General features: G+C 41.9%; 1 protein-coding gene across 5 annotated transcripts in view; it reads right to left on the bottom strand.

Annotated features, from left to right (window-relative positions):
• Nucleotides 1-301: 301 nt before the first annotated feature.
• The window catches only part of MAP9 (microtubule associated protein 9), a 28,015-nt gene continuing 15,284 nt past the window's right edge, over nt 302-13,032 (bottom strand). For 2 of the 5 annotated variants that reach the window (XM_030564622.1, XM_030564625.1), the window contains exons 11-15: nt 12,456-12,623; nt 11,839-11,984; nt 3,907-4,039; nt 3,522-3,596; nt 302-520 (exon numbers count right to left, since the gene is read on the bottom strand). In XM_030564622.1, coding sequence (XP_030420482.1) covers nt 398-520; nt 3,522-3,596; nt 3,907-4,039; nt 11,839-11,984; nt 12,456-12,623 — 645 coding nt within the window. In that variant the 3' untranslated portion in view covers nt 302-397. The remainder of the gene's footprint in view (nt 521-3,521; nt 3,597-3,906; nt 4,040-11,838; nt 11,985-12,455; nt 12,624-13,032) is intronic. The other 3 variants (XM_030564623.1, XM_030564624.1, XM_030564626.1) reach the window with 3 other exon arrangements.

Here is a 13,032-nt window from a genome sequence, read left to right as displayed (position 1 = left end):
AGGCTGAATCCACAGGCAGGCCCACTGACTTCAATGGCACCATTTGTGGCGTAAAGTGCTACTCATATGAAGAAGGGTGTGTTAGAGTCTGGCCCTGTGTGTCCTGAACATCAATTTTCACCAAAAGGGGCCAACTGACACAAAGTTTAACCAAGAAATTAAATGCAAAAAAATTACACAAATTAATCTTTTGGTGAAATGTAATGGAAAAGAACAATTGAGCTATTTAGCACGTACACCCAGCTGTTCTAACTGAGGAGTCTAAAAATAATCACCCTAAAAAAAGAAAGGATGCAAGAGCCAGTATCAATTCACTTTAAAGTCAGTTGTGAAATACTGATGATTAGACAATGTCAGAACTTCGGACATGAACTTTCCTCACAAGACAATGGACATCTCAGTAGTTCCTTGAGGACACAGCTTTGCCAGGTGGGCTCCATGGAGGAGGGTTTTCATCCTCAAGGATAACCTGGAGCTTCTTTTGTTTTTTCTCAATCTGGTCTCTCCTCTCTTTCTTTTCCTGAAATTAGAGGCAGTTGTGTCAGAAGTACTGTGTCAAAGGAAAATTAAATAATTACTATTTTACAAAAGGTATTAGTTGAAAGTCCATGATGTTTCATGGGTACAATTCATAAATTGTAAAAAAAGATCAAAATGGCTGAGAACTTAAACAATGGCTCACAACAGACTACAAATCCCAGCGATGATTGAACCTGGAGATATTTTAAACAAAAAGTGCTCTCTTCACCCTAACTCAGACCATGCACACGTCATAGTGACACAAAGTCTGAGCGACAATCCTGGAATCTTATTATACAGAAGATATAGAGGTTATGTTAATGTGCAATAGGGAGTTGTGCTTGGAAGCTCATCTAGCATCCCTTATAGAAATACAGCTACATAGCATGAGCAGTAAACATCCATGCTGCAAACTTACATTTCTTCCAGGTTCAGGTGGATGCTTGGAGCTGAGCTATGCTGTACACTACCCAAACACAGAGCACGACATACAAGGCATAGCAAGCTAATTTCTGTATTTATCTTCAATTGACTATTCGCATCTTAATACCTCAAATATAGGACTCTTGTATTCCAATATTAAATACTGTTTCAATAAAAAAGGATGGGATTTGATGTCTATACCTTTCCGTGCCCAAGTAATTTAGAAAGCACCATGCTGTAATAAAACAGGTTTTTAACAGTCTAGCTATAACAAATCTCTGTCGTTTTAATGTCATGTTAACAGTGTCATAAGGTTCTAATGATTTTTTCATAGTTTCAAACATAGCATTGGGAAATTAGAACAATGATGTTGAGCAGCATGTTTGCAAAAATCATTTCACGATATGTAAATTTTTAGTTTGTTCCTTTGTAAAATATTTATAATTCATTCTGCAGAGAACTTTGGTTTTCAACAGAAGTTTCAAACTGGGCAGTCAATGAATTCCCAAACTCTGACTCCTTCTAAAATAATTTTTGAATTAGGGATGGGCAGTCTGGTTTGTCCAGATTCACATCTAATTATTCCACTGAATCAATGGAGAGATGCAAGGAATATCTTGGGCTCAAATGATAATATAAGCTTTGAGGTTCCAGACTAGCTGACTTAACTTTTGCCTCTACAAGTTGTCACTGCTCTCTTCTCCCCACTCCAACGCAAACCTTCATTTGACTGACAAAGCCTGAGCTTTTTGACCTTCAGTCAAGCTGCAAGTTACTTCTTTAGGATTTTCTAAGGGAACATTGTAGTGGTTTGAGGAGGAAAGAGTTTGTACTGCCAAGGCAAAATTTTATATTCTTGTTGAAATACTGAGCTGCATATGAGTTTAGGGTGGGTACATACTCTAAAACGGAATAAATATATGATTGGTACACACTGTTTGGAATATATTCACACATACTGCAGATGTATTTCAGAATTAACTTAATTGCAGTCACTCTGGAATCTGTATTGAGTACAGAAAAAAATGTTAGGACTTGTATTTGATATCTAGTGATTTAAAAAAATAGAATTTATTGTATCACTGGGGGCCAGTACTTAACAAATAATATCTTACTAAGGAATTGCACCTTGCTGTATGTAACACTGTATTACTGAGTACATGCTGCATAGTATGTTTGTTTTAAGGAAAAACCCAGTTGCACAGTATATACTCCAGGATGAGCATTAAAGCTGTCTGGGCAGCTTAATTAAGTATTTCTTGATTTCTTGAGGTTTCAGTTCCTAACCTTAATTTGCATTAATGAAGTTTTTTTTATAGTTTGAGTGTTCTTGTTTGGCTGGTTTTTAAAGAGAGAATTTGATAAGCAATTCCTGCCAAGAGAGCCCTTCTGCTATCATCTCTCCCACCCTTCGAACATGGCCATTTGCACAAGTAGTCCTCACCACTATTCACATCCACATGAGAAATAACTTACCAAAAACCTTCTTCCTCCCCAAATAATAAATAAGAGGATTGTGTGCACACAGGTGTTGTGGGAAGCATAATCAGAATTATGGAAGCGATACAGTAAGAAACAAAATAGCAGCAGCCAGCCATATATTAAATAATATTTGTTTCAGGGACCCTGTTTCAGGGTAGGTTTAAACTGCAGCTGCAAACGGGACTCCGAGCCTGGCAGACAGACTTGAGCTGAAAGATTTAATTAATTCTCAAAACTATTTTCCCCTACTGATTGCTAGTGGGAAGAATTAATAGAGTTTCACTACGTGCCTTATCTTCTAATAGAACACTTTTTTCTTATTTACCTTCTTACAACTACTGCCACCAATAATCTAGGTACATACAAAAATCCTCCTAGTTACCTAGGTAATAAATTGATAACTTGATTCACACAAGTGTTCTTTCCCTAAATTTATAAAAAGTGAAAGTTTTACATTCTCATTGTTTTTATATAAGCCTAAATATTGCTCTGGCCAGCAGAGCAAGGATGGACAGAAACACTGGCTGATGTGACCTCCAAAATACAGAGACTTGAGCCACAGCCAAGTGCAAGATTTCAGAAAATGGACAGAGGAGATGTGCCGTGGGGTACAATCTGCTCCCGTTCAGAAGAGCAGCAACAAGCATGTCAGTTAGGCCCTAATCCTTTGGACACTTGCACATACTCAGCTTTAAGCATGTAAGTAGGTGCTTCACTTTAGTGGGACTATCTGTTTGCAGGATTGATGCCTCAGTGTGCTGCTGACAGCATCACTACAGGTGGTGGTGGGGATGGGGCAGAAGAAGCTAGACATTCTCCTAATCAGCAAATTGTACCCTTTGAGAGCACAGTGTATGTTCCTGTGCATTAGCATCTGTCTCCTAGGGTTCTCCTGAGCAGTAGTAAAGCAATTTTGACGCTGTTTTTTGTGGGACTGGAAAGGCTCCTCATGACTTCTTCCCACACTAAGACATCAGAGGTCACCCCTTCCTATCAAATGAAGGCAATCTCAATCCTCAATGTAACTGTTCTTATTTATTTTGATGTATACAGCTCCGCATATTTAAAACTGTTTCCTTGAATCTAAATGCACTCACTTTTGCAGCTGGTGCTGCTTCTAGCCTTTGCTGGTTCTGTGCTGTGCTGAGTTGGCCCTTCAGAGGTGGCTCTTCCTGACAGTGAATGGGAAAAGAGAAGACTGTACTTTCACTGACTGTAAAATGCAAAGAACACTATGGCACATAGACAAGGGAGACTATATCCCGTGTATGCCAGATGCCATATACACTGCACTTTTAAGTGACTTGCTAAAATAACCCTCAGAGGAACTGCATAAAAAGGTATACTACTGCCATCACCTGGTCACTTTCATTACATGATGAAAAGCACTGAAGATTATAATTCAGAAGTTATTCACATGCATTATTTGTTAAAAAAAAAAAACACGGATAAATGTAGTAAAGTGTGAAAAAATATGTTTACCAGCCATCTTTCATATTCTTCCATAGCCCTTTTATCTTTTTCTTCCCTTTCAACCTGTTCTATTTCTTGCTGTCTTTTCTCTTGGATTTTTTCTGTCTTCTTTTGCTTTACAAATTCTTCCTTTTTCTCATTCCTAAATATGGAGAGAAATATAAGATACTATTCACTGAATTAAAAAAATGCTGCAAATGTGACTCGTTAATCAAACATCGTGAATAGTGCCAGGAATTGACATTTATGTCTATTGACAAATTTGGTAACATGGTTTGAGGATAAACTACAAACAAAGCTTTAAAAAAATCTTCAAAGGCAACGCACATGCACAAACCCTCTGAACCATCAAGATATACACATGTATAAGCTGCATTCCCCTTTAGTGTCATTGTAATCCTTTTCTTCCTTCTCCCTTTCCTCACATTTGTGTCATCTCTAAAATTAGACTATAACCTCTTCAGGGTAGGAATCAGTCTCTGTAAAGCACAAAGCACACTTCTTGGTGATATTAGAAAAAAAAAATCTATCCAGCAGACATGTATCTCATGTACTGGTGAACATACCTGCTTTGTCCAGTTGTTAGATTTCCAAGGAACACAATAGACTATATAAAACCCCAAATTGTTGTTCCTGCTTTTTTAATCCTGGGTTACTAATTAAGCATGGGATTGGTAGTACAAGGTTCCATGCTATCCAATGTACCTCACTTTTGATTTCCAACATTCATACTTTTAAAATCATTGGCCTTTCCTGAGAAGAGACTTTCAATTTAGCAGACTGAATAGAAGCTGTATGGCAAGTTTTATAAAGTGGATAAATGAGAACGAAAAGCTACCAAATTTGGGAACAATAGGCCTAACCCTGTGAGGTGCTAAGCACCCTTCCCTCCCACTGATTTCCATGAGAATTGAGGATCCTCAGCCCCTTGCAGGTTCAGGCCCTCAGGCCAAATATTCCCTGAAAAATGATTAGACACAGATGAAAGCAGCAAAGAGTCCTGTGGCACCTTATAGACTAACAGAAGTTTTGGAGCATGAGCTTTCGTGGGTGAATACCCACTTTGTCAGATGCATGTAGTGGAAATTTCCAGGGGCAGGTATATATATGCAAGCATGCTAGAGATAACGAGGTTAGTTCAATCAGGGAGGATGAGGCCATGTTCTAGAAGCTGAGGTGTGAAAACCAAAGGAGGAGAAACTGGTTTTGTAGTTGGCGAGCCATTCACAGTCTTTGTTTAATCCTGAGCTGATGGTGTCAAATTTGCAGATGAACTGAAGCTCAGCAGTTTCTCTTTGAAGTCTGGTCCTGAAGTTTTTTTGCTGCAGGATGGCCACCTTAAGATCTGCTATAGTGTGGCCAGGGAGGTTGAAGTGTTCTCCTACAGGTTTTTGTATATTGCCATGCCTAATATCTGATTTGTGTCCATTTATCCTTTTCCGCAGAGACTGTACAGTTTGGCCGATGTACATAGCAGAGGGGCATTGCTGGCATATGATGGCGTATATTACATTGGTGGACGTGCAGGTGAATGAACCGGTGATGGTGTGGCTGATCTGGTTAGGTCCTGTGATGGTGTCGCTGGTGTAGATATGTGGGCAGATTTGGCATTGAGGTTTGTTGCATGGATTGGTTCCTGAGCTAGAGTTACTATGGTGCGGCGTGCAGTTACTGGTGAGAATATGTTTCAGGTTGGCAGGTTGTCTGTGGGCGAGGACTGGCCTGCCAACCAAGGCCTGTGAAAGTGTGGGATCATTGTCCAGGATGATTCATAGATTCTAGGGTCAGAAGGGACCAATGTGATCATCTAGTCCGACCCCCTGCACAAAGCAGGCCGCAGAACCCTACCCACCCACTTCTATAACAAACCCCTAACCTATGCCTGAGTTACTGAAGTCTTCAAATTGTGGTCTGACGACCTCAAGCTCCAAAGAATCCACCAGCAAGTGACCCATGCCCCACACTGCAGGGGAAGGCAAAAAACCTCCAGGGCCTCTGCCAATCTGCCCTGGAGGAAAATTCCTTCCCGACCCCAAATATGGCGATCAGCTAAACCCTGAGCATGTGGGCAAGACTCACCAGCCAGCACTCAGGAAAGAATTCTCTGCAGTAACTCAGATCCCATCCCATCCAACATCCCATCACCAACCACTGGGCATACTTATCTGGCGACAATCAAAGATCAATTGCCAAAATTAGGCTATCCCATCATACCATCCCTTCCATAAACTTATCAAGCTTAATCTTAAAGCCAGATATGTCTTTTGCCCCCACTACTCCTCTTGGGAGGCTGTTTCAGAACTTCACTCCTCTAATGGTTAGAAACCTTCGTCTAATTACAAGTCTAAACTTCCTAGTGTCCCGTTTATGCCCATTCGTTCTTGTGTCTACATTGGTACTAAGCTTAAATAATTCCTCTCCCTCCCTAATATTAATCCCTCTGATATATTTATAAAGAGCAAGCATATCCCCCCTCAGCCTTCTTTGGCTAGACTAAACAAGCCAAGCTCTTTGAGTATCCTTTCATAAGGCAGGTTTTCCATTCCTCGGATCATCCTAGTAGCCCGTCTCTGAACCTGTTCCAGTTTGAATTCATCCTTCTTAAACATGGGAGACCAGAACTGCACACAGTATTCCAGGTGGGGTCTCACCAGCGCCTTATATAACGGTACTAACACCTCCTTATCTTTGCTGGAAATACCTCGCCTAATGCATCCTAAAACCGCATTAGCTTTTTTAACGGCCATATCACAATGGCGGCTCATAGTCATCCTGTGATCTACCAGTACCCCAAGGTCCTTCTCCTCCTCTGTTGCTTCCAACTGATGAGTCCCCAGTCTATATCTAAAGTTCTTATTATTAATCCCTAAGTGCATGACTTTGCACTTTTCACTATTAAATTTCATCCTATTACTATTACTCCAGTTTACAAGGTCGTCCAGATCTTCCTGTATGATATCCTGATCCTTCTCTGTGTTAGCAATACCCCCCAGCTTCGTGTCATCCGCGAACTTTATTACCACATTCCTGCTTTTTGTGCCAAGGTCGGTAATAAAAAGGTTAAATAAGATTGGTCGCAGAACCGATCCTTGAGGAACTCCACTAGTAACCTCCTTCCAGCCTGACAGTTCACCCTTTAGCATGACCCGTTTAGCATCTCCCCTTTAACCAGTTCCTTATCCACCTTTCAATTCTCATATTGATCCCCATCTTTTCCAATTTGACTAATAATTCCGCATGTGGAACCGTGTCAAATGCCTTACTGAAATCTAGGTAAATTAGGTCTACTGCATTTCCTTCGTCTAAATAGTCTGTCTCCTTTTCAAAGAAGGAGATCAGGTTGGTTTGGCACGATCTATCTTTAGTAAAACCATGTTGTACTTTGTCCCAATTACCATTGACCTCAATGTCCTTAACTACTTTCTCCTTCAAAATTTTTTCCAAGGCCTTACATACTACAGATGTCAAACTAACAGGCCTATAGTTACTCGGATCACTCTTTCTCCCTTTCTCAAAGATAGGAACTAAGTTAGCAATTCTCCAGTCGTACGGTACAACCTCTGAGTTTACTCATTCATTAAAAATTCTCACTAACGGGCTTGCAATTTCATGCGCCAGTTCCTTTAATATTCTCGGATGAAGATTGTCCGGGCCCTCCGATTTTGTCCCATTAAGCTGTTCAAGTATGGCTTCTACCTCAGTTATGGTAATATCTACCTCCATATCCTCATTCCCGTTTGTCATCCTTCCATTATCCCTAAGCTCCCCATTAGCCTTATTAAAGACTGAGGCAAAGTACTTATTTAGATATTGGGTCATGCCTAGGTTATCCTTAACCTCCTTTACATCCTCAGTGTGTAGCTGTCCCACTTCTTTTTTCTTTGTTTTCTTCTTATTTATATGGCTATAGAACCTTTTACTATTGGTTTTAATTCCCTTTGCAAGGTTCAACTCTACTTGGCTTTTAGTCTTTCTCACTTTATCCCTACATGTTCTGACCTCACTAAGATAGCTTTCCTTGCTAATCCCACCCTTTTTCCACTCCTTGTAGGCTTTCTGCTTTTTCTTAATCACCTGAGATGCTTGCTCATCCAGCTTGGTCTACAACTCCTGCCTATGTTTTTCCCCCCCTTTCGTGGGACACAGGCTTCCGATACTTTAAGTCACAGCTGCAGAAACTAATTCCAGGCCTCTTCCGCATTTAGATCCACAAGTTCTTAAGTCCAATCCACTTACCTAACTAATTTCCTTAATTCTTTAAAGTTAGCCTTTTGAAATAAAAAACCCTAGTCCCAGATCTATTTTTGTTTATCCTTCCATCTAGTTTGAACTGAATTAGCTCATGATCACTCGAACCAAGGTTGTCCCCTACAACCATTTCTTCTATGAGGTCCTCACTGCTCACCAAAACCAAATCTAAAATGGCATCCTCTCTTGTTGGTTCTTCAACTACTTGGTGAAGGAATCCATCAGCTATCACATCCAGAAAAATCTGATCCCTACTATTCTTGCTAGCACTTGTCCTCCAGTCTATATCTGGGAAGTTAAAGTCTCCCATGATCACACATTTCCCATTAGTGTTTACTTCCTTAAAAACATTAAAGAGGTCTCTATCCATATCCAAATCAGATCCCGGCAGTCTGTAGCACACCCTAAGCACTATCCCAGGGGAGGCTCTAGTAGCTTTCTTTCCCAGTGTGATTTTTGCCCAGACAGACTCTGTCTTGTCCATTCCATCACTTCTTATTTCTTTACAGTTAACCTCCTCATTGATGTACAATGCTACTCCACCACCTTTGCCTTTATTTCTATCTTTCCTAAACAGCACATAGCCTTCAATACCTGTACTCCAGTCATGACTACTATTCCACCACGTTTCTGTTATCCCTATAATATTTGGTTTCACTTCCTGCACCAGTAGCTCTAGTTCCTCCATTTTGTTCCCTAGGCTCCTCACATTAGTGTACAGACATCTTAATTTTTGCCGTTTGGCTTCACTCACATTCTGTACCCTGTTAGGCATGGACATTCTACCACCAACATCACCTGTTAGTCTGTTATCTACACTACCCTTCCTCCTTATGCCAATTCTTCTGTCCATGGCTGTATCCCCTCTTACTTTGTTTACTTCACTCTCAAGGTTAAATTCCGGTGTGGAGATCTCCTGAACATCTCCCCCAAATTTCTAGTTTAAAGCTCTCTTAATCAGGTCGGCGAGCCTCCATCCTAGAAGTCTATTTCCCTCCTTGCTCAGGTGAAGTCCATCCCGAGAGAACAGTCTTCTGTCCGTAAATGCTTCCCAATGGCCGTACATCCCAAAGCCCTCCTTATAGCACCATTGCCTGAGCCATCTGTTGATCGCCATAATCTTGTCACACCTTTGTCGCCCTTCTCTAGGAACCAGCAGAATCCCACTGAAGATCACCTGAGCCTCGATTTCCTTAAGCATCTTCCCCAGTCTGGCATAGTCTCCCTTGATACATTCCAGAGATTATCTAGCCGTATCATTCGTTCCCACATGAAGGACAATCAACGGATTCTTCCCCGCTCCCGCTAGTATCCTTTTCAGCCTCAGGTCCACATCCTGTATCTTAGCACCCGGAATACAGCACACCCTTCTGTTCTCCCGATCAGCTCTAGTCACAGGCCTGTCTATTCTTCTCAGTAAGGAGTCTCCAATCACGTAGACCTGCCTTTTCCTGGTGACAGTGCACTTCTCCGGTCTATCTCCCGCACCCACCGGCTGCAAGTCCTCTCGATTCCTATTCCCCCTTGCAATCCTCCTGGGGCTCATATTTGGCGTTGCCTCCATTGACTCCTCCCCTCCTCTTGCAGGACTATCTTCTCTTTTTCCTTGCCCTCTCTCCTTCAGCGACCACCTGCTGTGCCCCTTCTTCATTTTCCAACTCTGCAAACCTGTTCCTGAGTTCTATTTCTCCTTCACTGGCCCGTCTTTTCCTCTGCCTGGTTCTCTTAGTCACATGCTTCCACCGTCCACTTTCCTTCCCCAGCAGTCTCTCCTCTGAATTCTTTGGTCCTGCTTCCATCTGCACATCTGAGCTTATCCCTTCAGCCCCCTCGTGTCTGTGTTCCATTGTCTGCTCAAACCCCCTTCTGAACGCAACCAGAGTTTGCACCTGCATCTCCAGTCCTCGGATCTTCTCTTCCATCAGCTCTATCAGGCAGCACTTCATGCAGACAAAGCTTTTTTCAGGAGCCCCCTCCAGGATCATGTACATGCCGCAGCTTCCACATCCAGTCATCCTCATTGTGTCTTTCACTGCTGCCTCTGTATCAGTCATGGCCTTCCCACCTGCCGCCTGGTAGTCAACACAACACAAGCCCCCAGCAGGCACCCGACCACCACCCTATCCCTTGACTTGCTTGTCGGTTCCTCTGTCTTAGTCTCCCCTGCAACCTCCCCCTGGAAACGCCCACTGAAACTTCCCTGTTTACAGCTCTGTTGGCTGGCTCCTGTGCTGCTGCAGCTGTCTGTGCTGCTGCCTGACTGGCTGGCTCCTTATATAGGACCTCTAATCAGGTAAGTCCCGCCCCCTAATCAGGGCTCCACTGCTCTCCCAGCACATTGCCCCAGCAGCCTACACACACACACACACACACACACACACACTACACAATACAATCCACAAACTACAAACTACACACACAAAGAGTTGTAGATCCCTGATGATGCGTTGGAGGGGTTTTAGCTGGGGACTGTATGTGATGGCCAGTGGAGTCCTGTTGGTTTCTTTCTTGGGTTTGTCTTGCAGTAGGAGGCTTCTGGGTAAACGTCTGGCTCTGTTGATCTGTTTCCTTATTTCCTCGTGCGGGTACAGAGCTCCAACCCCTCAGACAGAGACCAACACCTACAAAATCTCCACAAAGCATTCTCAAAACTACAATACCCACACGAGGAAATAAGGAAACAGATCAACTGAACCAGACATTTACCCAGAAGCCTCCTATTGCAAGACAAACCCAAGAAAGAAACCAACAGGACTCCACTGGCCATCACATACAGTCCCCAGCTAAAACCCCTCCAACGTATCATCAGGGATCTACAACCCATCCTGGAAAATGATCCCACACTTTCACAGGCCTTGGGTGGCAGGCCAGTCCTCACCCACAGACAACCTGCCAACCTGAAACATATTCTCACTAGTAACTGCACACTGCACCACAGTAACTCTAGCTCAGGAACCAATCCATGCAACAAACCTCGATGCCAACTCTGCCCACATATCTACACCAGCGACACCATCACAGGACCTAACCAGATCAGCCACACCATCACCGGTTCATTCACCTGCACGTCCACCAATGTAATATACGCCATCATATGCCAACAATGCCCCTCTGCTATGTACATTGGCCAAACTGGAAAGTCTCTACGGAAAAGGATAAATGGACACAAATCAGATATTCGGCATGGCAATATACAAAAACCTGTAGAACACTTCAGCCTCCCCAGCCACACTATAGCAGACCTTAAGGTGGCCATCCTGCAGCAAAAAATCTTCAGGACCAGACTTCAAAGAGAAACTGCTGAGCTTCAGTTCATCTGCAAATTTGACACCATCAGCTCAGGATTAAACAAAGACTGTGAATGGCTTGCCAACTACAGAACCAGTTTCTCCTCCCTTGGTTTTCACACCTCAACTGCTAGAACATGGCCTCATCCTCCCTGATTGAACTGACCTCGTTATCTCTAGCTTGCTTGCATATATATATCTGCCCCTGGAAATTTCCACTACATGCATCTGATGAAGTGGGTATTCACCCACAAAAGCTCATGCTCCAAACCCTCTGTTAGTGTATAAGGTGCCACAGGATTCTTTGCTGCTTTTACAGATCCAGACTAACACGGCTACCCGTCTGATACTAGACATAGGTGCTGGCCCATACACAGTTATGTAACTAAATCCTCTGTAGCAGTACCATTTATCAACGGCAGACATGCTGTCTCGTTTCTTTTCTGCAATAGCTTCCTCTTCTTTCTTCTTCTTGATTCTTTCAGCTCGTTTTTCCTTTCTACTTTGCTCTCTTAGATATTCTGCTTTCTTTTCTTTCCATTTTTCAAATGCCTAAGGAAGACCTCAAGTTCATTAGCAAAGTTGCATAACATCTTTGTTCCAAAATTTCCCTTACGTTATAGATATTTTTTCTTTCCTGCCCATCCCCCTTTGGATTGCTCATTCACAGGGTTTTAGCTCCACAAAAGATACTGCTACAAGGAGCAAGAAGAATTTACTAATCCCAGCTCATTAGAAAAGCCTTTCTGCTGCCAACACGTTACTCCGTTAATTAACTATTTTATGTATATGGAACAAAGTGTTTCACATTAAAAAAACCTAAATGTCAATAGAAAAAATGTGTGTATGTGCACAGGATGAGAGATTAGCCCCTGCTACAAAGAAGACAGTCTAGACATGAATTCTCCCAAAGATTGGGATATCCAGCTCTAGGGGTATGGTTTGGGTCCATCTCTTGTTGTTAACTACATTTTTACTAAGGACTCTCTTGAGCTAAGTGTCTGTCAGGTATAGATTTCTCACTGCCTTTTGAGCTTCTTCTTTTTTCTCTTCATTCTGTTCTGCTGCTCTCCGTTTCTTCAACTCCTCTAGCTTCCTTTTGTCAGCTAGTTTCTTTTTTGCTTCTTTTTCTTTCATTGCCTTCCAGGCTTCAAAAGATGCAATTGCTTCTTCTTTCTTAGTAGCTTCTTTCTACATAAGAAAAGTTTATACTTCAGAAAATGTTGCATTTCCTCAACTCTCAAATGCAGTGTTAGCCAAAGAAATAAATGAAAGAAAACTGACTTGCAGAAGACATTCTAAATCAGTGGTTGAGTTGTGATATCAACTACTGCTCAAGCATGACTAATTTTTTGTGACCTATAACATGAGGCTGTTTTCTACAAGACTGATAGATATAAAAACTACTCTGATTCACTTCTGAAGACTGCGTATAAAAAACATTAGTTCTTAAATAATAAATTCTCTTAATTTTTTCCTAAGGAAAATGAATATAATACAATTGCATACATGTTGCTTTAAATGTAGATACTTACGTACAGCTGAATATAGAAGAACCAAGACAGGGCATAAAAATCTTCAGACACATGACTTCTTAAAT

Source organism: Gopherus evgoodei, chromosome 5 (assembly GCF_007399415.2).
Source record: "Gopherus evgoodei ecotype Sinaloan lineage chromosome 5, rGopEvg1_v1.p, whole genome shotgun sequence".
Classification (NCBI taxonomy): domain Eukaryota; kingdom Metazoa; phylum Chordata; order Testudines; family Testudinidae; genus Gopherus; species Gopherus evgoodei.
Note: the sequence above shows the minus strand (reverse complement) of the source record. Positions and strands in the feature narration are given on the sequence as shown.